Below are 27253 nucleotides of genomic sequence, written 5' to 3'. Positions count from 1 at the left end.
GAACACCCTAAAAGACGATCGATCGGATCGAGTCCTCGCTCGCAAATTCCGACTCGTCTGAGCGAAACCACGCCTTTTTCTTCCGATCGCCGTTCTTGAATTGAATTCCGTTTGATCGCCGAGAAATCACAATTTTTAGATCGGAAAGTACAGTGATTCTCAACAACAATTTCGGTACACGTAATTGAATTAGATTCAATGCCTAGGATAAATTTCCTTTAAACCTACATGGTTCAGAAAACAACCGAATTCTTCATCATCAGAACGTTGAAGAAGAAGCAAATCCCCACAGGTTCGGTTTCTGAATCGTAATCTATTTTTAATTTCTAATTTTTTTTCTTCCTTCATTTTAATCGATTTTGAAAAGCGATTGTTGATAATAGTAAATAACAACGGTTCCCAAAATTCGGTGTGTCTGTGATTGAGATGAATACAGTGGAATCATCAACATTTTCCAAAAAGACTTGCTTCGGAAAGATAAGAATCTCACAGAGCCCTATGAATTTGGGTGAAGATGTTAAATGCAATGGATGAGATTGACACACGTTTTCAAGGCCTTTATTGGCTTTCCTCTTCTTCAGAGTAAAATTAATTTGATTGTTGAAGAGCAAGATAGTGAAATTTTAAGAAAGAGAAACGGTTTGACCATTTTTTTGATTCCAATGAACAGACAAGATTAGGCTAAAGTACATTGTAGGATAACACAAGATAAAGACAAAAAGTAGAACAAAAAAAAAAGAAAAAGATAGAAAAGAAACCAATATCTATCTTTCTATCTATTATCCATATGCGATTTCTAGTGACGTGGTCCAATAAATGAGAAGCAAAGCCACTACGGGTGTTCCATTTCCATCCTCTGATGGACTAAACTTTTCTTCTATATAAAATTATAAATACGTAAACCTGTGATATAATCACCAGTTGGGTATATATTAATTTTTTTTTAATTCTTCTAGTTGGTCCCAAAGGCAAAAAGGGAAAAATAGTTATTTATTCTTCTTAGTGGTCATTTTGGTCTTTAAAGTTCTCAGTGACTCTCTCTCTCTCTCTACATTCACTGGCTGAGTGGGAATTCGTACCCCCATCTTTCTCTCTGTTCATTTGCATTATAAAGTCTCAATCTTTGCAACTCGGTGTGTACCTTCTTGGGAAAGAGTCTCTTTGTTATTAATTAAGGTAGTTTAAGAATATTCAAGCAAAGAAAAGGTAGTTTAAGAATATCAAAGTCGCCCTTTTTTTTTATTCCCTGTGGTGGGTTGTGTTCGTTTCTGAGAAAGAAGAAGAAAGGTCGGAAATGGCTCTCTGCACATTGTCCTTCCCAGCTCATATCAGCCGAGCGACAACGCAAGCTTCAGATCCTCAAAAGCTCGGCTCTTTCTCATCCCATGTCTCGGTTGGGACAGATCTTGGGAATTCTCAGTTCAAGCTCAACCAGGTTCGTCGAAAAAGACACACTCATTACCGTTATATTCCCTTACCAACCATGTTGCCGTGTCTTGTCTCTGAAAGAATCCTTTTATTAATTTATATAAGTTTCTGGTTTCATTAGTTGATTAATTAATGGTTTCGGTCTTATCTTTTTTGTGTTTGAATAAAACCCCCTTTAAAGTATAGCCGTTGGATCTAAATCCAATAGATTATATTAGAAATAGGCCTGTACGACCAGCATGGGAATCCTAACCGGGCTGTGCTTTGTTTTCACTTTTGTTCCTTAAACTCAAAGTCAAACTAGTCAAGCTTTGATTAAAAAAAATTGTTTTAACGTGTTTGACAATTTGATTATAATATCATGGATTCATGGTTAATTAGTTATTGGTGTAGGAGGTTTTGAGTCCATATCATATATGTGGTTAAAAGCTCCCCAACAGGATGTTATTTTCTATATATATTGCCGTATCTTGTTTTGTTTTGTTTCTGTAATTCTCACAGCAAGTCATTTTCATTTCTGTTTTTCGTCTCTTTCTCCTAATGTATGAAACACATAGCTAATGAAATTTGTCATTTTTTTTTGTGTCTGTATTAAAAATATAACATACAGATTAAGAAGAAGCCAAATGGGGTTTATGCATCACTGTCGGAGAGTGGAGATTATTACTCCACAAAACCACCAACTCCTCTGTTGGACACCATTAATTATCCAATTCACATGAAAAACCTCTCTGTCAAGGTATATACATATACGTATATTATGTAGTGATTTTATAATTTCAATTGATTTTCTCCATCCGTATTAAATCTTCTTTACGTTGGTACATTTTTTTCAGGAGCTGAAGCAACTATCCGATGAAGTCCGGTCCGACGTGATCTTCAACGTCTCGAAAACCGGTGGTCATCTCGGCTCGAGCCTCGGCGTCGTAGAACTCACAGTGGCTCTTCACTACGTCTTCAATTCTCCTCAGGACAGGATTTTATGGGACGTTGGTCATCAGGTATGTTACTAATCCCAATCTTCATTAATGCTTTTTTTTTTTCAGTGGTTGCTTTAACGCGTTGAGCTTTGAATGATTCTCCACTCAGTCATACCCTCACAAAATCCTCACGGGAAGGCGAGACAAAATGAAGACGATAAGGCAGACCAACGGGCTGGCAGGTTTCACGAAGCGGGCCGAGAGCGAGTACGATTGTTTCGGTACCGGCCATAGTTCCACAACCATCTCAGCTGGTTTAGGTAAAATTCATTTTCTATATCATCCCATTATCTCTGGTTTTTTTTTTGGTTTTTGACGTCTTAACCGGCGGAAACAGGAATGGCTGTCGGGAGAGACTTGCAGGGAAGGAAAAACCACGTCGTGGCCGTAATCGGTGACGGTGCGATGACCGCGGGCCAGGCTTACGAGGCGATGAACAACGCGGGTTATCTAGACTCCGACATGATCATCATTCTCAACGACAACAAACAGGTCTCGTTGCCCACAGCCAGTCTCGACGGTCCGATCCCGCCCGTGGGCGCTCTCAGCAGCGCTCTAAGCAGACTTCAGTCAAACCGACCTCTTCGAGAACTCAGAGAAGTTGCCAAGGTGAAAATCTAGCTTCGAGACCCGAACTCGAGTTTCAAAAAGAGACGATCCTCTTACACGTTTTTTTTTTCTCAGGGAGTTACGAAGCAAATCGGCGGTTCGGTCCACGAACTGGCTGCCAAGGTCGACGAGTACGCCCGCGGAATGATAGGCGGGTCTGGGTCGACTCTATTCGAGGAGCTCGGGCTTTACTACATCGGCCCGGTCGACGGACACAACGTCGACGACCTCGTCGCTATTCTTAACGAAGTGAAGAGCACGAAGACGACCGGTCCGGTTCTGATACATTGCGTTACCGAGAAAGGACGTGGCTACCCTTACGCCGAGAAAGCCGCTGATAAGTACCACGGTACGAGCCCCTTTTAGTTCGCAAAAAGTAGAGAAAGCTCAAGGAACTGTTTAGGATAAAACTAGTATAGGTAGGGATTATGATAATTAGGCGTTGAAATATAGCATAGTGATTGTTAGTGTTTCCAGTTCCCCATATGTTGTTGGCTCTAGATAGGTTCAAAGTTGTAGGCAAGAGTAAATAGGTTAGGGTATTTTAAACATATAGTGAACATAAATTAGGTATAATAGCTTATTTTCTGGAAATGATCTCAACTAGTAGCAATTTTAATAATTTTGATCAAGATAGTGCAACTATATTTTTTGAAACTTTTATTAATAACTCTAAACATCAAAGTAAACGGTTGTCATAAACTATAGGCTTACAAGTCTACAATTAACAACAATTGTAGATATATAAATCTACGCTTACTAGTAAAAGTGTTCAAAAACATAATTGCTACTATTTTAGATCGAAATATCAAAATTGCTACTAATTGAGGCCGTTCCTCCTTATTTTTTCCAAAAAATTTGAGGCCTTTTCCCCTAAAATTTTGAGAGGTCTTTTTTTAGGCATTTTTTCCACAAAGAATTTGGGGCCTTAAGCCTCGAGCCGGCCTTGATTTATTATGTTGCCTATATTCGTCTTTCTCTGTAATTTCCATCATTCTGTTAATTTTCATCAACTCTCTGCTAATCACTCTCTCTCTCTCTCTCTCTCTCGCTTGCGATTCCTTGCAGGGGTGACGAAGTTCGACCCGGCGACGGGGAAGCAGTTCAAGGCGAGCTCGAGCACGCAGTCGTACACGAGCTACTTCGCGGAGGCTCTGGTGGCGGAGGCGGAAGCGGACAAAGACATCGTGGCGATCCACGCCGCGATGGGCGGCGGGACCGGCCTGAACCTCTTCCTGCGGCGGTTCCCGAACCGGTGCTTCGACGTCGGGATCGCGGAGCAGCACGCCGTGACCTTCGCGGCCGGCCTCGCCTGCGAGGGAGTCAAGCCCTTCGTCGCCATCTACTCCTCCTTCATGCAGAGGGCCTACGACCAGGTCATCCACGACGTCGACCTCCAGAAGCTTCCGGTGAGGTTCGCGATGGACCGAGCCGGCCTCGTCGGCGCCGACGGTCCCACTCACTGCGGAGCTTTCGACGTCACGTTCATGGCGTGCCTCCCCAACATGGTCGTCATGGCTCCCTCCGACGAGGCCGAGCTCCTCCACATGGTCGCCACCGCCGCCGCCATCGACGACCGTCCCAGCTGCTTTCGGTATCCCAGGGGGAACGGGATCGGCGTCCCGTTGCCCCCGGGTAACAAAGGCATTCCTATCGAGGTAAACTTTGTTTTTTGTTTTTTTTTTTTTTTTCTTCGTTGCGACTCGAATTGAGTACCGTAGTTTATTTTACGTGTTTATGCTAAGGATTTAAAATACCGGTTGCCCATAATTCGTCGTGGGTCAAGTTTACGGAAACTACCAGTGGAAGAAGGTAGCGCCAACATAAATTTTTTTCGAATTTTGCTAGAGTATACGACATTTCATTTGTTTCTCATTTAAAATTGAGTATGTAGAGTAAAAAATTTAGACGGGTGAAGGTTGAACCGGTATAAATTTTTTGAATTTTGACAGTATCTGAAAATTTCATTGTATTTTCATTTAAAATTGTGTATGTAGAAGGGAAAAAAAAAAAAAAAAACTCTGTAATTTTCCGGATTTCATTAGTGTTTTAGCTGGTATTTTTGACGATTTTTTTTCAAAGTAATGAAAAACCGTCTTTTCGCATGCTCGGTAACGACTAAAAATCTAAATTATTGACGGCTTTCCGACGATGTATAAATGATTTTTTTTTTTGTTTTTTTTGTTTACCATTGAGTTGTCACCTTTTATCTAAATCATTTTTTTTTTTAATTTGGGAAACTGGAATAGGTGGGGACTGGTCGGATTTTGCGGGAAGGCGATAGAGTGGCGCTTTTGGGTTACGGGACGGCGGTGCAGAGCTGCATTGAGGCGGCGGCTTTGGCGGAGCAGGAAGGGCTGCAATTGACGGTGGCGGACGGGCGGTTCTGCAAGCCGTTGGACCATTCTCTCATACGCTCTCTCGCTAACAATCACGAGTTCTTGATCACCGTCGAGGAAGGCTCCATCGGTGGATTCGGCTCCCATGTCGCTCAGTTCCTCGCCCTCGACGGCCTTCTTGACGGCAAGCTTAAGGTACAATTTTCATTTTGGTCCCTTTCCATCTCATGTTTCCAATTTATTTACTCGTTAATAAGTAAAAGAGAAATTTCGCTGCATAGATCTCAAAGTTAACAAAATACCAAGACTAAACCTCCTACTTCATAAATATCGGACAAATATGTCATTCTGACCATATAGTATCATATGGCATCGTACGTCACGATGGTCAGAAGAGTATTTTTGTCCGAAATAGTCCATTTTTAGATAATATTTTGTTAATTTTGAGGTCCATATATTGAAACTTCGCAAGTGAAACATGGCTATAAAAGTTTAATTTATTTTATTTATCTACCCTATAGTATATTTCATAAAATTGACGTTGTATTTTATTTGATAAGCATTTTTAACGTTGATTAGACAATGAATTTCATATTATAGACCAAAATGTCTAATAGCTCAAGGTACAATTTTCATACCGGTTCCTTTCCAAGCAATGTTTTCAATTTATTTATTCATTGAAGTAAAATAATGCTATAAAAATTTAAAATTATTTTAATATACTCCATAGTTTCTTTTATAAAATTGGCAATATATTTTATTCAATTAACATGTTTGAAGTTGATTAGACATAAAATATCATATTAGTGACCAAAATGTCACATTGATAATATTTTAAACAAATGTTGGAATTATGTGTTTTTTCAGTGGAGACCGATTGTCCTCCCGGATCGGTACATCGACCACGGAGCGCCGGCGTATCAGCTTGCCGAGGCGGGTCTCACGGCCTCCCACATTGCTGCGACGGTTTTCAACGTTCTCGGACAGACTCGAGAGGCTCTTAAAGTCATGACATGAAGATCAATTCCTTTGACATTTTTTTAGTTTGTTCTCTCTCTCTCTCACTCTCGTCAATAATTTGGAACAACATTTTAATCGTATCATTCAGTGATCCTTTTGTAAAAAGAGAAAGAAAGTATGCGATCAATCATCATCAATAGAAAGAAGAAAAGAATGAGAGTACCAGCTATGTGTATGCTTTATATGATTATATCTGTTGTCTCTCAATACCTCTTTTTTTCTATGTAGAAAAGTAACAAGTTATACAAGTAAAAAAATAAAGATTAATCAAGTAAAGTGCTTCCAAATAGTAAATGACGTTTATGACAAAGAGAACAAATTCGAAGTATGTGCATGATTTAATTGATTAATCTGAAAAAAATATGGTTCCCTCTCATATGTGTTTAGGTCACGTGTATATAAAAACACGTGAATTATTGAGTTCTATATGGTGTGCATGTGCACTACACGTCACAAGTTTTACAATCTTGATTTCATTAAGTGATGGCCTCTAGTTTTCATGCCCACCCACACTTTAGATTATCTGAAATTTTTGGACTTTAGCGTTAGGTATATTAGCATACGTGGTACCATCTGTGTCTGTAAATATTTATTTATTTATTTTTTTTTTCATAGATATGTGTCACGTTATGAGAAGCTTTTATGATCTAAAAAATTATTGTCCATACTCCATATACATCCTCAGTGGAAAACTATTCATTTCATTTATCTTTTACTATTATCATATTTGGGATTGTTGTTGCTTATTTATTGGATGAGTCAATGCATTGAGAAATATAAAACATAAAATTGTAAGTCGTAATGTGTTTATCAGGCGTTTATGCAATATTGTTGTAGAAATTGTTAATAATCTGTGCGACTATTTTGGCCAATGAACTTCTAATCTTAAGCGAAGTGTGGAAGCTTAACAAATCCGATTCTAAAGAGTTTTTAATAACTAGAACTATATACAGCGTCGCACACAGCCTTAGAAGTTCATGCACTCGTATTTTAGATTTTAAGAAGCCGATTTGTATTGTTTATTCTTTTGAGTGTGTATTATTCATCTGCTAGGGTTTTTTTTGTACCGGTGTTTGAGCGTACTACAAGCAAAGGGCAAGTTGTATTCGGTCAAGAGTTGTACGGAGTCGGATGGCGTGGATGAAGGGCAACCCGACGCGCTCCGATGGCACTTCTCTAAGGACGGTGAGTATTCGGTCAAGAGTGGTTACCGGGTGGCCACGGCGACGCACGGGAGCGCCGTCGCCTCTACTTCCGAACCGGGAATTACCAAGACTTGGTGGAAAACTCTATGGAACCTATCGATCCCGCCTAAAGTCAAGCTTTTCGCATGGAGAGTTTGTAAAGGGTGGATCCCGGTGAAATCGACTCTTACACGGCGGAAAGTGTGCCACGATGAAAAATGCCCGGTTTGTTTCGGTGGACCGGGGACTATAGCCCATGCCATTTGGGGTTGTAGGTGGCCTCGGAAAGTGTGGGAGCTCACTTTCTTCGGGGACTTGGTTAATTCTTTCCGGGGAGACGATGTCATTTCTTTCTTCATCACCGTTATGGAAGCCGTTGAGGTACGTAATTTGGAATTGTTTATTGTTTTGGTTTGGGAGATTTGGAACCATAGGAACAACGTCTCGATGGGAAAGGACAAGTGGACCCCGGGGGATCTTGTGGAGTGGACCAGGGGTTTCCTCGATTCGTACCGGAAAGCCAACTCCGATAGGCCGCAGCCACCCGCGTCCCACTTGCCGTCGGGGTCGGTTTGGCAGCCCCCACCGGCGGGGATTGTGAGTGCGTGTGTGTGGATGCGGCCGTCGATAACCGTAATGGGAAGTTCGGAACCGGGTGTGTGATACGAGATCATCGGGGGTGGGTTATTGCTTCGGAAGTCTTGGCGAGGGACGTTGGTTTCACGCCGGTCCTTGCGGAAGCTTTTGCCATTCTCGGGGGTCTTCGTTTGGCAGCGGAGCTGGGGTGTAGTCGGGTTGTGGTTCTCTCGGACTGTCTTGAAGTTGTCCAAGCCGTGAAGAAGGGGACTACTCCGGCCTCGGAACTCGGCACACTCCTTGAGGACATCAAGATTAGTAAGTCTCTTTTTTCTCATTTAGAGTTTACCTTTCTTCCCCGTTCTAGTAACATCGCTTCCCATAACTTGGCTCGCTATGCTCTCAAGTTTTCCTCGGCGTCGCGATGGTTGGGGTATGTCCCGCCATGCGCTATGAGTGAGGTTATTAAAGATATGAACCGTTGTAACCACGGTATTCCTCCGTCATAAGTGAGGTTTTTTAATGAAATTTTGTCCGTGGTGCCGGCCACGTTTACTAAAAAAAAAAAAAATTTATTATAGAAAAATGGGAATTTTAGAGTTATCCTTTTTACTTTACTTTTTGCTAAGAATAAGAAGGTTTTTACTTTTTTTCAAAAAGCTTTAATCGGTACACGCAAGAAATAGCCCAATTAAGCGGCATTCTGTTCAATTTCTCATAGAGAAAAATTCTCACCGATACGATTCGAACAAACCTGTAGATATCGAGGTTCCACCATCGGTCTTGCCCGATACTGTATTTGAAGCAATTTTTCGAATTTCTTATGATTTGCAATTGAAACAAGTTCTTGATAATGGTAAAAAAAGGGCTTTGAATGTGGAGACTATTCTTATTTTAGTTGAGGGTTTTGAATTAGCCACTCCCGATCGTATTTTCCCCGAGCTTAAAGAAAAGATGGAAAATCTGTCATTTAAGAGCTATCGCCCCACTAAAAAAAAATTATTGTGATAAGTCCTGTTCCTGGTAAAAATTATAGTGAAATCACTTTTTTTATTCTTTCACCGGACCCTGTCATTTAGAAATATGTTCGCTTCTTAAAATACTCTACATGTCTTTGAACGGCTTTGGTGGTTACGGTGTAATTGAGGTTAAATAATAAATATTTTAGCCACTGAAAAAAGAATTAGTAGGCATCCCTCAAAAAAAAAAAAAAAAATTAGTAGGCAAATATATCCAGCAGAAAACGTAAAGTATCTATGCCATAATTTCTATTTACATAGTAACAACAGGGCCGGCCCAATATATAATGGGGCTTTAAGCGAAATTCAAAAATTAGGCTTTTGAAAAAAAAAACGATGACATATTATTAATTATTTCTAATAAAAATTAAAATATACATTGTAATCATAAGATCAAAGACAATGTCTATCATTATATATATATATATATATATATATATATATATATATATATATATATTTGATTATGAAAAATAGCATATAATAAATAGAACTCCATAATTCAAATTTTAATTCACATGTTAAGTCTCTAACTCTTTTGAACCTCTCTTAATGCATCTTTTATTTTAAACGGCTATTATCAATCTTCATGCTGGTTGATACCTGAAAAACTAGTTTTCAAAGCTTCAAAATCAGAAAAGACTCCTATAGATTTATCTCTTTTTCAGACGCAATCACATAAAAAAATTAATGAAAAGTCGCTGAACAAATTCATTTAAAAATCTTTGTGGGTGGACATAATCGGAAGCGAAAGTAGACCTTATTTGATTTTAAGTTAATGATCACTTAATAATCAAATGGGCCAACAACAACGTTTAGCCAGCAAAAAAACACATACACCCATAACAACAACATTGGACCGTACTTGAGTATAAATGTCCAACAACAAAAGCAATTAACAACAGCAAAATTACGTGATGGAGAGTAACATCAATTCGAGGTCCATTTACCACATAACATCAAAATTAGGGCCTATTTGTTCTCACAAAATTAAGAGGCCTTAAGCGGCTGCTTAGGCCGCTTAACTATCGGGCCGGCCCTGAGTAACAACATACTTGTTGAAGTGTGGTTATACATATTTTTTTCAACATGTTAACACCGAGAGCAATTCGTTTATCATGCTTAGTTGATTGAATATTTACTTTTTTTTTTGTTTTTTGTTGGAAACAAACAATAGAAATCTGACCAAAAAAAAAAAAAAAAAAAAAATCTCACTCCCGAAATTACTTGTAACGCTTATTTTACGATAGTTGTGTTATACATGGAAGCTCTAAACTCACAGTACCCAAAAAAAAAAAATGTATTACAAAAATTGATCTATATTAAACATCCAAAAGAAATGTTACAACTAAATATGATAAATCTCTAAAAAAAATGTATAATATCTACATTATGTAACATGCATGTGGATTCTCGTCGCTGAATATTGTCGCGTAATATTCGCTGCAAAGTTCCGAATTCACATCTTTCGAACGATCCAAAAATCTCTTTTCTTCTTCATTATTGTTGAAAATGATAAAATTATTAGGACCATGTTTTGGTTCCTCAGATACTATTTCCTTGTCCTTGACAATAATCTCCACTTTTTTCCCTGTTTTTTTCCTTAATTTCTTCAATATTTTTTGTGGGTCAATTTTACCTTTCACAACAACCTTATGATTCTTCATGTCCGTTGTAAACATCTCAATCCCTACATTAAAACAAAAAATTTAAAACTAAAAAAAAAGAAAAAAAAAAAATGAGAACACAAACATAGAATTTGATTACCTTTGAGTTTGGATATGATTTTGGCAACCGTTCTCTCACATTCATTGCAATGCATTGAGACTGAGAATTCTGCAACTATTGTCTAATTCCCATTCAAAAAATATTAATTATAAAAAACATGTTCTTAGTACTTTGTTAACAAAAAAATCAATGAATTAAGACTTACTTTAATTTCGTCTGGATTCTTCTTTTTCTTTCCCATTTCTCTTCGTTCACAAACGTGACAAGAAGATAAACACAAGAATAAACATTGGAAACGAAAAATTGAAAAGGTCTGACTCAATAACCATAATTTTGTTGTAAGCGGTTACAAAGAAGAAACTCTAGAAAACGACATCAAACTTGGAAACGACAAATAACTAAAAGAGAGATAGAAAAACGACGAAGATTTTTACCACAAGACCACAGTAATGAATCGTGGACTTGCGTCACATCGAAGCAAAACTTTTTCTCCTCCTTCTCTCAACCAAAACCCCCTCTTCGTTCTTCGCCGCTCAGAGAAGTGTTTAAACGAAACGCGCCGAGGCAACTCAGTGCCGGATCGCCTTGAATCGGTTCATTTCGTAGCCATGAAAGCCCTAACGAGCGCTCGAGCGCTCTCGAAGCTTTTCAAATCTAGTCTTCTTCTCAACTCGGACCGAGTCCTCGCTCGCGATGTCGCAGTCGCCGAAGCTTCGATTCTTCTCCAATGCCGAAGCCAAAGCACGCTGTTTTCGCGATCTTCAGCTTTGTTAACTGGTACGCTTGAGAGTTAGCTTTGGATTTCTGCTGAACTGAATCGAATTTGTTTGTTTTGATTGCCGAGAAAATCACGCTATAAGAGCAGTTTATTGTTTTTTATCACTCTAATTTAAGCTTATTTAGATTGGTGACTCTCATAATTTTTTTTTTAAGGAAAGAAATGAAAAATCCTGTTATCATTCCCCTAGAAAATTTTGAGCTTCTGTATGAAACTTGAAAAAAATATTGTAGGCTCTAGATGAGCATATTTGTGTGTATATGCATATGCAATGAATTGGATCGTTAATACTACAGGAAAGAATTTGGAAGTACGGAACTTCTCAGCCGATGCGAGTACTACTCCGAAACCAAGAGCGGTAATCAATTCAACAAGGTCAACTAGAATTAAGGAAGGAAATTTCACAGGTTGGTGATGTTTTAATATTTTAATTTTTCTTGTTGAATTGATATGACGATTCCTTTTGAAGCAGCCGGTTTGTTCATATGAAATGCAGAGGAAGCGAAGGAAATATATGACAAACTTTTTGAATCCGCGATCGTTCAGAGAGCTCGGGCACCAAAATCTTGGACGCGGTCGTTGGTCCAAAAGTGCCAAAATCACGACGATATCAAGCTCTTGTTCAACATGTTGTTGAAGCTTAGGGAATTTGTCAGTTTTCTAAATTTTATTTTGTTTGATTTTCATTAGCTCTTATGCTTTAGATAAGCTCTGGTTTGATTTTTTTTTTCTTCGTTACAGAGATTATCGAATCTTGGCATCTATGAGAACTTCGATTTGAATTTCTGTCGAGATGTTACAAAAGCATGTGTTCGTGCCAAAGCTATTGGCTACGGTAAGTCGTACAAAAATGTATAGAGGCGTTTTCTCTACTTTTATGGACTACACTATCTTTTCTAAGCTATGCATGTCAGGAGTGAGAGACTTGTTTTATTGATGGAAAATTATAATTTTAAATGTAATACAAGAATATAATTTGCTGGACTTTCGAGATGTTCGCGCTCTCCCAAACCTTGTTTACTTGCCTCATTTGAAGGATTATCATTTTCTTTTATTAAATTATTTGGCTTATGTTTTTGCAGGTATGAAAACCATGTCCAAGCACAATGTGTACGGATTGACTCCTACGACTGGAACAGTCAACGAATTAATGGTAATGAAACATGAATTTTCTACATAATTTTATCATATTATGCTGTATTAAATTCGGTTGTGACACCGATAAAACCAATTTCTATTCTCAGCGATACGCTAGGAAGCATAATGATATTAAACTTATGGTGGACATTATGCAACGAATTAAAAAGAACGGCTTGGTATTGCAGCCTATCACTGCCGATCTTGTTTTCAGGTATGGAATTTCTATTTCCATGAATTTCAGGACATATATGTATAAGCACTTGTACAAAGGAGCCAATTTTTTTACCCTTGATTCTCACGGGCATAAAATAGTATCTTCTTAGTTAATAATCCCAATCACTTGTAATTGATTATTTTGCAAAGTGAAAACCCAATGTAATGAATCACGACTTCTGAATGCGACCTAGAAATCGTGAATCCGAAATCTTTTATTTTTTCACGTGATTTTCTTCGAGTTGATTACGGTGAGTAGTTGGTTTTAAAACTGAATTGAACCATCGCAGCATTTGCTACGATACTGATAACTGGGGACTACTCAAGAAGTATTCAGGACAGTTTATCTCCGCTAAAGTCAAATTACGGCCAAAGGCCCTTCAAGTATGGACGGACTTCGCAACTAAAAAGGGTGTGTCCATTTTCCCAATCTTCCTCTTTCTCTTTTTTTTTAATGCAATTTATCATTTTGTTTTCTTTTTGTAATTTTTTTAATTCATTTTGGTTTTTAGGAGATGAAAAGACACTAGAGAGAATCAAGGAATTGAGAGCCGCTGCAACTAAGAAGAAAAACTCTTCCAAGCTGAAAACAGAGTAGTTAAATGGACATGTTGGCGACGCTGCTTGTAAGCATTCAATAAATTATTAAAGAATTCCCGGCAGATTTATTTTTTCTTGGCTGAGGATTTAGGATGAAAGTTTTTTGAGCCTCTAATCCAATCGAGTTCCGTGTAAGACCTTGAGAATGTGGCTATTTGTTTACCAAGTAATTGGGTCTAATCTTTCACTAAATTAACTTGGAAGAACTTTAAATCAGCTAGTTACTGTTTTTACTTATTTATTATAATTATTAAATCTACATGACTTTTTGAAAATAGTAAATTTAAAATTTTGCACATTTATACCCAACTTATCTCTATCATAAGAAAAATGTTACTACCACCACCAACTCTGCTAAGAACTATCTTAGTTACTTCATTGATCTTCCTTGTGTTTCTGCAAATCGTATTAATAAATATTTTCAAAATATATACCTGAAAGGAAAGAGTACACTCTCTGAGAGGCCTCTCCTACTAAAAGTTACATGGCATACCTTATTTATTTATTTTTTATTTTAAAAAACTTGTTTTTATTTACCTTAATTATATCTTAACAATGAATTTTACTGATATTATTGTAGTACAGTGAATTTACTTGCCCTATTATTAAAACTTAAATGAAAGAGCCTTGGTAGCAAAGTTTCCTGCCATATTCTGTTATGATTATTATCATTATGGACAAGACAAGCAAATATTTTGTTTCCAAATATGACCAATTAACATGTACAGAGAAATGATCTTGTTTTGTTTGACAGTTACCAAAACCGTTGCGTAAACAAAATGCCTTATGTCACAAAGCAGTACAAAAACAAATATACCCTGCACTGATTTCTAACCCTTGTAAATGGTACATTGAAAAACCCTTGACCAGCATTACATTTCTAAATCCCTCCCAAGTGCATTCTCCAACAAGTATTGGGATTTTGAAACCCAGTTAATGGTAATAATAATATAATATAAACAAGTAAAGTATTTCCCTTTAATAATATATCAGTATGAAATGATCTACAACATCAAAATGTCTCTCTTGATGTCTTCAATGGCTGTAGAACCAGAGTCAGTGTCATTGAGAAGAGCCGTGACTGTGATAGCCAATTGAGCACTATCATCATCACCACCAGCCACGTTGGCAACCAAAATCTCAGCCCTGTGGGACTGGAACACAGTGAAAATGTTTGCCAGGAAACCTTGTCGTTTACCAGAAACGACAATCCCAAAGAAGCCAACTCTGCCACAGACAGAGATACTGAGAGAGAGAGAGGAGTCCTTGGTGTTGGTGTTGGTGCAAGGCAAAACCATCAAACCTTTCTTCTTCTTCTCCATCGTCTTTTTTTTCTCCTCCAAGTACTTTATGTACTCGATTGTTCCATGAACTACCTTCTCCTTTGTACTCTATTCCCAAAATAACCACACATTGTAAGTCCTTCCCAAAAAAGGTACACAACAAGATATAAAAGAAAAAAAAAAAAAAAGAGAACCCATTGAAGAAATATCCTTTGATCAGCTTTAATGGCGTTTGGAACTAGAGAATGAAATTGAATTAAAGCCAGTGTGACATTAAATGCAGATGGGACATTCAAACAGTACTGAAATATATATAAAAAAAAGTTATTTTAAGTAGTCCTAAGATAAACCGACCAACCATGTAGTAGAGATTATTTGAGAGGGACTTTTGTAACATTAATAGTAGTGTAGATGAACATTTTTTTTTTTGGGTGTAAAAACCCAAATGATCAAGACATGTAAGTTTGGTTCATTTATATAAAAAAGGGTATTAGAATTGAGATTATTTTATCAAATAAAAGGCAAACCTTTGGGTGAAGACCAGGGACAAGGGATTCGAGAAGAGTATAATTCTCGTTCATCTTCAACCTCCTATCTCTCTCCTTCTGAATATCGGGCTTTCTTGAGCTTGAATCCTCACGAGTTGACTCACTCAGACTCAGACATGGCTTGAAAAGCGACAATGGTGGGATTATAGAGTCGCTATAACCCTCCATTATTCCCAAAACAAGCTTGTTTATTTCCAAATCTTCTTCTTCTTCTTCTTCTTCCTCTTCTTTGATGAACTTTCGTTTCCCTTTGCTTTCCATTGAGAGTGTGAGACAAAATGGGGCTTCTGACTTGTTTGTATTGATTTTAAAAAGAAATCCTGATTAGTACAAAAATAAAATAAAATAAACTAAACTGTTAGAATATTTATATTTCGCTTCGTCTGAGATGGAGATTTTGTTGCAGAGCATAGACCAGTGGGAGCGAAATGAAATGTGCTTTTTTGTACGTCCAAGGCCAACTACTATTGTATGATTTTGATTCTCTTTGATTTTTGGTCTTCATTTATTTTTGTTTATTACATTTTTTTTTCCATTCTCAGAAGTCCCCATTGTTCCTATAATTTAACAATCAGAGAAACTAGAGTAGTACTGGAAATGTTGCCCTGGTTTTATTCTTTAATCTTTGAAAAATATTTGGTTTCTTTATTCATAAGTAAAAGCTTTTGATATTTATGTGTTTGGTTATAGATAATTTTTTTGCTCATGATATGACTGAAAGAAGTACAAAAAGACACCAAAATCAATCTTTTTTTTTTCCGTCACAATATACTATTTATAATTGCTACATAAATATTTAGTTAATGTAAATATAATTTAATATTACTCTTATTATGCTTGTGAATAAAGTACTGTTTTTGGATAAAATGCAATGAAATAACATGCTGGTAACTTTTGGAAATATTCTTGATCCTCAAATAACAAAAATCACTTTCCTTGGAGTAAAAAAGCACGTGGACTTGACTTCACTTTTTATTTTTATTCTCTTTATTTTTAAATATGTCGTATCTGTTAATGTTTACTTTACTTGGCCATGATGATGATTAAAAACCAATTTTTGCTCTATGGAATCAGGAATTTTCCTATTGTCTTTCATTTTTTCTTATTTCCCCAATGTGATAATGTCGCAACGATTGGAGCTATTAGAGACTAGAAAAACCACATAAAGAGGATAGAAAAAAAAACTTTATTCATGTATTTCTTAGCTAAATGATAGAAAAGGGATTAAGCTTCTTTTTTTGCTCAATTCCCAAATGTGATATGTAAGGTATTATTTTTGTTCACCACCGGGAGAGAAACAAGTATGTAAGTTGCACTATTTAATTTTGAAGTTACATTATGTGACTATATACTAAACAAGATACATATGTATTATAGTGCCGCTTCTCAAAAAAAAAAAGAAAGTATCTCACCTCACAGCAGCTAAATATAATATAGAAATTTAATAACCTACATAATAAGAGTGGGCTTATTATTTTGAAAATATTTGAAATTAGACTTTAATCCATTTTTGAAAAAAAAAACAATACCCGTAAGACTATTTAAACCTCTCTCTCTCTCTCTCTCACTAATTCCGTGCAATTTAAGATGTTTTTCTGATGGTATTAAATAGTTTCCAATGGTTTAAGATGGTTGAAGATGGTTTTCGATGGTTTAAGATGGTTTTCGATAGTTTTTTATTAGTTTAAAGATGGATTTTGATGATTTCCGATGGATGTTAATGAATTTCGATGGTTTAAGTTGATTCCAAAATATTTCAGAGATATTTTTGTCTAAGAATAAGTTAAAAGTTCAATTTGAGATATCCAATCTTGATATTTTTATAATTATTAGGTCTACAAATAAAAATTTCATATAAAATGGAAAAGAAATTACGTGACATATCAACATTTAAAAAAAAATCCAAAAATAACGGATTCAATAAAAAAAAAAAGTTATACTGTTTGAAAATTCATTAAGAATAAAGATTGTTTACCGTTTCAATTTAAAAAACTAATATGCATAAGTCAGTATTTTTGGAATGCGCATTTCAAAAGTTAGTATTTGTCAAAATTTTAATATATTTTCCGTGATTCCGCCCACGTTATATATATATAAAAAAAAACAGATTAAGCCTTCGAAAAAGTTAAGAAATGAGTCTTTTTTTAATAGAAATTTTAAAAAATCAAGCATAAATATAACTAAAACTAAAATCACTAATTAAAATTTGAAGCGATTGGCCTTATGGTCATGCAAGCCATGACCTAGTGTATATTGCCTCTGAACACAATTGAATAATCATCTAAAGAAAATTTCGATCCGCACATATTGAAACAAAACATCAGGTATTGAAAATAAGATCATAATTCGGCTGAAAAAACTAAAAAACACTGAAGGTGTATCCAATGAATACTTGTTTACCATGAATGAATATAAAAATGTAAGAAAACGAAGAAAATGTCAATCAATTCAACAAAATATACAGTAAATGGTATGTTTGCGTACTTGTACCAAGTGAGAAAAGAATGAGATATTGTGGAAGCAAAAACATGGACCATCCGAGCTAGATATCATATAAGATTTGATTTTATATAAATTAAACCTAGACACAATACAAAGATTGTTCTATAAAGTCTTCATGATATACAAACACACACACACACACACTAGGGAAGATTCACATGCTATGCGCATGCGCCTCTCCGATTTATTTTGGAATGTGGAGGGCTTTATTTTCGTTGGTTTTCACTAAAGATTTAAATTATATATATTTTACATAGCATATAAGTACACTTATTTCTTACATTGCATGCATATATAGTAACTAAGGGTGTAATCGAGTTGGTTAACCAGTTCTTTCATGTGGTATCAACTCGAACCGATACAATAAATTTTTAATTTTTTAAAACTCAAACCAACCCAATTGAAAGATAAAACAAAATCACGTACTAAACCAAGCAAGATATAATCGGGTTGGTTTTTGTTGATGTTTGACTTCGTCCTCCATTCACACATAATCGTTCATGCCCAAATTGGAAGCAATTTGGCATGAGCCCATGAAATTAGTCTATTAAGACCACATGGTGGATGTTGCATACACTCAGCCCGAGGTCCCGAAAAATGATCGAATTGGCCGAGCTGGCTTTGGCAAAGGCCAGCTCGATCCGTATTCGTGAGCTCACTTTAATGAAGGCCAGCTCGCTCAACAAACTTCTTAACCACTTCCCTGAAAACCCGGGCAACGTACTTCATCCACATTTCGAATCCTTCAACCGTTCATCCCAGACCGGGTCAGAGGAGACACGTGGCCCCCAGGAGACCGACGTAGCCCGGATCCGACGCGCGATGTGGCCCTAAAAGACCGGAGCTCGCAAATCACCTCATGCAGCTATAAATATGAGATCATGGAGCGGATTTACACAAATTACGTCCTGCCAATATTATTATCATTTTCATCTTGTGTTATTGAGCCCGTGTCTTTTTAGTGTACAACTTTTTGTTCATCATATCGAATATTCAATAAGAAGGCCCAAAACCGCCTTTAGTCTATTTATTTCCTTACGTGTTTTAATTCATTATTTTGAAATTGGATTTAATCTCGTTACATAATTTCTGAGGCCCATCTCTACAAATCTAAATCGACTCATCTTCATCACGAATAGTTGAGACTGCTCTGAGGTGATTTTTCACGTCAACAGTTTCTTCAGATTATTTGTCTGGACAAACAACTTCATAACCCGCATAAAATCATGTATATATGTATGTATATAATTATGTAAATATATGTATATATATATATATTATATCTAATACGTTATGTTGAATCATGATAAATAAAATCAAAATTTTGCTTATCTTGAGAAAGTTTACATATTAAAATAAAGTTACCATATTATGAATAACCAATTCTACATGTATTCTCAATCAATAAAGTATAAGGAGTATTATTCAATTAATTAAAGCCCATATCAATACTATTTGTAATTGTGAAAGAAAAAGATTTACCCCATTATGTTGTTTCAATTCAACTCGATCACAAGACTATAAAAAACCAAACCATACCAACAGACTTGCGGTTTGAGTTGGTAACAACCCAAACTTCTTTGCATTTCGACAAGACTTAAAAAAATTCGGTTTGATATAGATTACTAGATTGTTTGATTTGGGCTCTCATGAACATCCCTAATAGTAACTATTGTTTGAAAGTTTTCACACGCGCGCGTGTCACACATGCACTATAAATAAGAGTTGAGATTTGATTTGGCGTTTTTGGAGGTACTATTAAAGTTAGATATGAGAATTTTTTTTATGTTTAAAATTAGACAAAATTTAATACTAAATGTTGAAGCAATACGCATGCGCATAGTGTGCGCTATTTGACCATTTCATACCGGTTCATTATTTTTTAAAATATATGTAGTCATAATATTAGACTATTTCAAACAATTTCTTGTATTAAAAATATTGAAATTTATGTTCTCTTATTTTTATATATATGAAATATATATTAATTTATGCTTTGAATTTGAATATCACTTTTTAATAAGAAATTAAATGAAAGAATTTGTTTGTAATCGATCATTTTATGGCTACGTTCCCTCTAATAAATTCATGCATAACTTTCTCATAGTATGACGTATTTTTCTTAATTATTGAAAAATTAGCCTATAATTTTAAGAAAAACTATACCAATGAAGCTGCATGTAACAAAATTATACCAATTAAGTTGCATGAAACGTTGAAATTGCATATTAGCCAACGTTTCAAAGTTTTTTTTTTTTTTTTTTTTTTTTTTTCATAAAATAACCAATATGATGACATGGCAATTGAATTAGAATTTGTTATGACAATTTTATCCTTATAAATTATTTATTCGATTTTTTTTTAAAAATTAAAATAAAATATTTGATAGACATTCACGGGTGATATATTTTTATTTATTTGGTATATTCTTCATCGTAGGAGTTTACTGCTTTTATTATTAGACTTCTCTTTTTAAAGACTATATGTAAATAGAAATATTTAAGTCTCTCTCTCTCTCATTACGCCACGAACCATTGATGAGGTCTTCAGTGATTTCAAAGGCTGACGCTCACGCTTGGTGAAAGCTCTCACTATTGGTTATGTCTCTCTCTACCTATTTTTTAATTTCGTTAATTAGTATTCTCGTTTCACAATTTCTCATTTGAGTAATTCAAGGACTTGGTTGACGGCGGTCCAACATTTGCGCCGCGACATGGGTTGAGTGCGAGCTGAATCAACGGCCCGAGGGTGGACTGCGAGCGGACCATGACGACTCTCCGACCTCAGCCTCCATCGCCGAAGCCCCCTCCGCCGGTGAACTCACGGCGCGCGATGGGAAAAGGATGAGGTCAATCTCTCCATCTCCATCCTCTCTGTCTTGCGAATTTCAAGTGTCTATTTGTTTCGAGACTTTCAGTTTCTTCTGGTGGAATTGAAATTAATGAGAGTTAAAATTAAAATTTGAATTTGAAGCGTTGTGGTATTTGTGTTTATTTTGTGTTAATATCGGTATATCTGTGTTGATAAATCTATTGCAGAAACACAGCATGAATGAATTTATGAGATTACGATGCAACTTTCGATATTTTTTGGTCGGTCTGATCGGCAAGATCTCAATATATATAACAATAAGAAGAGTTAAATTTTGTCATTTATTTATTTTATTTTGTTAATTTATTCCTATATGGTAATTGTTTATTTAATGAAGGGTATTTTTGTCTTTTAATATTCTTTTATTTTATGAATGGCTATATTACAAAATTTACTAAACGTTTACTAAATCTTTAAAACCACATTTGAAATTGACTACGTTGCTAAATCGTCTTAATTTTAATATAGAGGTCCAAATAAACCATATGTCTAGCTTTGCTATTTAAATATGCCTTGAATAGTATAAATCTTGTAAATTCTTGAGTACCCATTTTTATGCAGCCCACTTACATATTTGAAATGATGATTATTTTTTTTGTTTCATAACACTTAATGTATGTTTTGTAGTTATTAATTTAAATTTGATTTAATGTAACTTTCTTTACATTATTTATAAAAATGCTCGATGACAAGGGCGGATGCCCACCTGACCTTATGCATTTTTTTTGTATAGTTTTTTTTTTTTTATAAATTTTTAATCTAGAAATATATAATTTTTTTTTTTTTCATATTTGTTGCTCTAAATAATTTATTTCTCATGCATAGCCCTATAGAATTTAAAATATTTTTTGTATAAATTTTTCCCCTCTGATTATAACTCTCGGCTCCAGTACCGCTCAATGATTGTTTTTTTTTTCTTTTCGAAAACTACTCGTATTAACATATTTTAAAATTTGACTTAATTCTTATTATTTTACGTAAGTTATTTCCTATGATAGTCTTGAAATATTAATAATTTGAATTGTTTGCATGTAAAATATATTTGTGCCCTTCTAGATTTCATTGGTGGGGTGTCATGTTAAGAAATCAGATATTGATCAGTCATTTAGGTTCTGTGACTTGTATTTATTTTTTGAAGTAGACATTTATTTAAGTTCTGTGATTATGGTCCAAACATGCATGATGTTGTAATTGGCGATGGAAAACGACAAAAAATTAGGTTTTGTTGTGTAGTTGATGTTATTGATGTTTAGGCAGAATGCCAAACCCTTTTATTTCCTTTTATTTCCTTAAAGAGGAAATGACGGTATAAATATCTAATATTTTTTGAAAATATACACTTAATTTGATTTTTCGCGAAAAAAATGTTAATGCGATTTCTCGGATAACATTCATGAGACAAGGCGTCGAGGCGCGAGCATGCGACAAGTCTCGATCTAGTGTTGTCGGGATCATTTTTCCTCGGATCTGGAAAGAGCAGTGAAGACTTGCTTCCTCTTGAGAGTCTTTCGGATCAGTGATTATATGTTCTTCTCGCTTTTTTCATTGTTTTCTTCGGATTCCTCGTCTTCTCTTTGTTATCTTCTCTTCGTCTTGACTCCTTCTTTTCTTCTTTCCGTCTTCGTCTTTGTCTTTTTCTTGATTTTTTCTCCATCTTCGTCTTTATCTTTTTCTTGATCTTTTCTGGTATTCTGGGCATATTGAGTGCTTTGAGACTTTGTGGTTGTTTTCTTCTTTAATCTTTTGGGTGTTTGGAAATAAATCTTATGCTTTTGTGTTGGGTTTTGAGAGAGAGAGAGAGAGAGAGAGAGAGAGAGAGAGAGAGAGAGAGAGAGAGAGAGAGAGAGAGAGGTTGTAGTCTTTTTCTTCTCTTTGAATTGTTTTTGTCCTTCTATATCATGTGTGATATTTATCGGGAGAGTTGTGTTGTCAATGGTACCCACAAAAAGAGTTGTAGTCTTTACTTTTGTACTGGTGATGTAATAAAGTCTCATGAAGACTCTTGCTTGTAAATGCTTATTCATTAATAAAAAGTTGAAACGTTCATTCATTATTTCTTGTGTGAAGCTTTATGATAAAACCTTAGTCTTTAGTCCATAAACAAACCTAACAACACATGAAGAGACAAATGTAGATTTGCATGAACAAACTCTTCATAGTTTGCTTAAAACGATATCTTCGCAATCTAAGGGTCAAATGACTATTGACCTCAGTACGATTGTTAGGAGAATCTATGATGTCTGGTTATGGGACATTGAGAGGTATCTTCTGAAGGTACTGAATTGACCAGTGCACTTCTAGAGATAAAATAAGAACAAACCATTTAATCTCTTATGTCTCGAAGTCACTATGTATGCATTGCATCATGCTTACCTTAATCCTGAAATGAGACATGCCATTTCACAACTTACGTATTCTCATTTGAGAAAGTCAGAGTTCGGACTCACTATGTGATTCTGAACATGACCTATTGGTGAAGTACTAAGTTGTGAAGATGTCATGAGTAAATTTGTGAAGTTCTCATAGATATGGAATTCATGTACAAGATTGCTGAAATGTAATGTATATCACCTCATGCTTTGTTCCTTGGAATGTGAATAAATGAACTGGCCAGTGTCCAAATTGAGTCTTGACTTTTTTTGGATGAAACAACGTGACTTGTTAGCTCCTCGTCAATACATTGTTTCTAACTTATTCACAAGCGACAAAGGAGTTGAGGAAATAACAACTAGAAGGGTAAAATGATAATTTTGTAAATCCCGACTAGCTGATGATATTCATGAATGGTAAACATAGATAATATTCAGTGGATCCACTCATCACAATTAAGTTGAATTCTTGAGTAGAAAATAAATTCATTTGAACCGAGAGATTCTCAGTGTCAAGAGCAAGTACATATAAATTAAAATTATAAACGAGCAATATAAGTTTACTAACATTTGAGAAACTTGAACGTTGAGAAGCCTTTGGATGGTTGAAACGTTCGTCTCCCCTCGCAGCACGTCTCTCTTCTTTCCTCGGGAACTCGAGCAACCACGAAAGTTTCTGTCACTAAAATCACTCGAGAAAGAAAGGAATTAGTGTGTGGGCACTTTTAAACACGACGACTCGAGAATAGGTCTCAAAGTCGAAGAGCTAAAAACACTAGGTCAAATGTGGACCTAGTTTCGAAAACAAAAACGAAAGAAAACTTAGAGACAGAAGGAGAGAGGGGCGGCCAAGCTAGAGAGAGAAGCTCTCAATCTCTAAAACTTGGGATGAATGAAATGAGAAGAATAAGGCCTCTATTTATAGGGGAGGGCCGATTACCTTCAACAAGATAGTTTCCTCTTCTATAGAATATCACATATTCATGAGCAAAATTTGCTCCTTACCCCATAGAGTCACACGGCCAAAACCAATCCAAACAAGTCATTGGATTTGTTTCCTCTTTTATTTTGCTCTATCCTTGCCTTAGTTGGCCGCCCATATCCCTTCCTTGTATAGAAAATTTATTTGCTCTTTTTCTTTTGGCAAGTATCTTCATACATTAATGCACAAAATAAACTCTATATTTTTCTCTCTTTTTCGCTAATTGTCTTTTTCTCTCGCTAATACTTAATCGTCGCTAATTTTTCGTCGCTAATCACCCTTTTAGCGACGAATTTATCGTCCCTAATTATTTGGTGCCAAAACTTCTAAAGTTTCGCGGCAAAGACAATTAGCGACGATATTTTCGTCGCTAATTATATCTATTCGTCGCTAAGTTCGCGGGAAAACAATTAGCGACGATATTATATCGTCGCTAATAGTTTGGAATTAATATCGAATTAATTTCGAATTTTAACGAAATTTAAAGAGGGAAAAATCCCCCCAAAATAATTTAAATGAAATGATTTAGCGACGATAAAATCGTCGCTAAATGTGTAAAAAACTATTAGCGACGATTAAATCGTCGCTAAATGCCTGGTTATGAACTGAAAATTTAAGTTCATTTAGCTACGAATTTTAAACATTTAGCGACGATTTAATCGTCGGTAAATGTCTTTAAATACCAGATCGCGTATCAGTTTCCCCCATTTTTCCCCGACCTAAAAATCTTCATTTCTCCAATCTCTCCCAGAAACCCAATTCTCCTCCGACGAACCTCCGTCCTCCGCCGTCGTCCGTCGTCCCCGAAGCTCCGGTAAGTCGCTCTCTCCTCATGTCTCTCTCTCCTCACATCTCTCTCTCCTCACGTCTCTCTCTCTCCTCAGATCTGTCTCTCCGAAGCTCGTCGCCGTCCACCGCCGTCCTCCGCCGTTCCGCCGCCGACGCCGAAGTCTAGCTCGTCCGCCTCTTCCTCCGCCTGCACGGCTCTTCCTCGATCCGCCACCGCAGGTAAGTTTATATATATATATATATATATATATATATATATATAAGTTATATTTTATATATTTACATAATTTAGTATATAATTAAGGATATAAGTATTTATATAATTAGTTATAATTATATAGGATATAAGTATTTACATAATTAGTTATATATATAATTATTTAGGATATAAGTATTTAGTATATAATTTATTATATAATTTAGTATTTAGGATTTAATTACGATATAATTTAGGATGTTTGATAATTTAAAATTGTAAATTAGAATTAGAGATTAAATATGTATATAAGTATAGTAGATTAGAGATTAATAAATTAGGAAATGTAATTTTGTTAATTACGATTAGAAAATTTAAAATTGTTTAATTTTGTGTAGTTGGCCTCGACGTTAGGAGATCGATATAGTTTGTCGCTTAATTCGCATCCAATTTCGACCGATTCTCTAAAGCTAACAAACTTAAATTAATGAATTAGTTTAACGAAAATTAGGTAGTTTATGTGAAATTAATTAATTGGTTATGGATTGAAATTGGATTTAATTTTTGTTAGAAATGAATAAAAATGTGACAATAATTAATTGGTTATAGATTTAAAAATGAATAAAAATGTGAAATTAATCAGTTTATAGATTTAAAAAAGAATAAAAATGTGAAATTAATTAGTTGGTTATGGATTATGTATTTTAATAATCGAACCACTGAGGTTCGATTTATCGTTAGTTTTAGGATGTTTCTATGCATGTTTTAAAGTTAAAGGCTTGATGCCGGGTTGTTAAGTTTATAGGGGAGGTTCTGCCGAAATTTCGGTAGGATAGTGAAATTATAAAATAAAATCTGGAAATTACTAAATTTTTAAATGTTGAATCTTTAGGTAAAATAAAATGAGTTATCTTTAGGTAAATTTCAGATGGCTACGGCTACAGGAGCCGGAGGCAGCGGAGGCGGGGATGACTACCTATCCCGTCTCCCGAATTATTACGAGTCGGCGCCCGTACGCGATGGCGTCGAAGAAGCCGACGAGGATATCGAACCCGCCGTGCGTGGGCCGACGCTCGGGAAACGATCTGAGCGTGCACGGCGCCCCGGGGTGAAGGAAGTCGTTATTTATAACGAGGAGTTTCAGTCGTTCTTGCAGCCAGAGCGAGAGATGGATCCGGATCTCGCGACGTTCGCGAACACGCTCGGGTTGGTCGTCCGAGACAAGATCTCGCCTACGGTCCCAAGGTGGACGACTGCGAACGTGGGGCCGGCGAAGGAGGCCGAAATCCGATCAGCGATTCGAGACAAGTACGACATTCGAGTCGATGGCGACGCAACCGGGAAGAAGAAGGCGATTGTCGATGCGGCAATCATTCGAGACGCAAAGACTCGTCTTCGCGATTGGAGGCATACCTTGCGGTCATGGTTCGACATCGACTGCAAGAGCAGTGTACAGGTGGCGCGGTCGATGAAACCGAGGACCGTTAAGCTCGACACCGACTGGGAGACGCTTATAAAACGATATTCGAGCGATGAGTTTAAGGTAATCAAATCATTTACGTTAAATATGTGTTTACCCTTTTATTATACAATTTGTTATTTACGTGTACGTTTACTATATTACAGGCCATACAAGCGAAGAACAAGGCGAATCGCTCGAAGATGAAGACGAAGAGTCGACAGGGGACGATTGGATTTGTGAAACCCCGAAAACTAGCTTATTAAAAATTTAGATATTTCATAATCATATATGAAATTTCAAGTTCAAAGTGAGTGCTTATATAGTATGTGTCAAATGTTTTTTTTTTCTTTGTTTGTTTTAATTATTAGTTATGGTACATGTTTTGTGTGCCTTAATAATTTGTTGTGTATAAGCATGTTAGATGTTATGTTTTGTGTGTGTGCTATTGGTGTAATTATTCACACAAATAATAGCAATATTATATATATATATACTCTTTTATACGTATATAGCTTTATAAAAAAAAAGATACGTAGAAATAAAAAAAAGATACGTAGAAATCATATAAATGTATGTAGATATGTGTGCATTATTAATACAGGAAGAAAATAAATAATATTTTTTTACTTATATATTT

General features: G+C 35.9%; 4 protein-coding genes across 4 annotated transcripts; 2 read left to right on the top strand and 2 right to left on the bottom strand.

Annotated features, from left to right (window-relative positions):
• The first annotated feature begins 956 nt into the window (after nt 1–956).
• On the top strand, nt 957–6566 carry LOC149392908 (1-deoxy-D-xylulose-5-phosphate synthase 1, chloroplastic). Its single transcript, XM_089616304.1, has 9 exons — nt 957–1435; nt 2039–2167; nt 2265–2429; nt 2518–2668; nt 2746–3017; nt 3093–3366; nt 4086–4675; nt 5267–5551; nt 6224–6566. The coding sequence occupies exons 1-9, from the start codon at nt 1295–1297 to the stop codon at nt 6371–6373; spliced, it is 2157 nt and encodes a 718-aa protein (XP_089472430.1). The 5' UTR covers nt 957–1294; the 3' UTR covers nt 6374–6566.
• A 3974-nt stretch (nt 6567–10540) lies between these two features.
• On the bottom strand, nt 10541–11124 carry LOC149392907 (heavy metal-associated isoprenylated plant protein 19-like). The gene is made up of 3 exons (XM_089617862.1): nt 11089–11124; nt 10923–11004; nt 10541–10845 (listed from the first exon to the last, which is right to left on the bottom strand). The coding sequence occupies exons 1-3, from the start codon at nt 11122–11124 to the stop codon at nt 10541–10543; spliced, it is 423 nt and encodes a 140-aa protein (XP_089473988.1).
• Nucleotides 11125–11391: 267 nt separating this feature from the next.
• LOC149392906 (adenylyl cyclase) lies at nt 11392–13827 on the top strand. The gene is made up of 8 exons (XM_089616499.1): nt 11392–11660; nt 11958–12068; nt 12158–12312; nt 12403–12496; nt 12744–12814; nt 12906–13012; nt 13305–13426; nt 13527–13827. The coding sequence occupies exons 1-8, from the start codon at nt 11492–11494 to the stop codon at nt 13610–13612; spliced, it is 915 nt and encodes a 304-aa protein (XP_089472625.1). The 5' UTR covers nt 11392–11491; the 3' UTR covers nt 13613–13827.
• A 719-nt stretch (nt 13828–14546) lies between these two features.
• Nucleotides 14547–16025, bottom strand: LOC149392905 (uncharacterized). The gene is made up of 2 exons (XM_089617725.1): nt 15425–16025; nt 14547–15005 (listed from the first exon to the last, which is right to left on the bottom strand). Exons 1-2 carry the CDS (start codon nt 15704–15706, stop codon nt 14619–14621), a joined length of 669 nt encoding a protein of 222 aa, XP_089473851.1. The 5' UTR covers nt 15707–16025; the 3' UTR covers nt 14547–14618.
• Nucleotides 16026–27253: the final 11228 nt, after the last annotated feature.

The sequence above is a fragment of the Urtica dioica genome, chromosome 6 (genome assembly GCF_054948205.1).
Source record: "Urtica dioica subsp. dioica isolate 48M chromosome 6, U.dioica_male_clone48M_v1_H2, whole genome shotgun sequence".
Taxonomy (NCBI): Eukaryota; Viridiplantae; Streptophyta; class Magnoliopsida; order Rosales; family Urticaceae; genus Urtica; species Urtica dioica.
The sequence above is the reverse complement of the archived record's forward strand: the minus strand, read 5'-3'. Positions and strand labels throughout refer to the sequence as shown.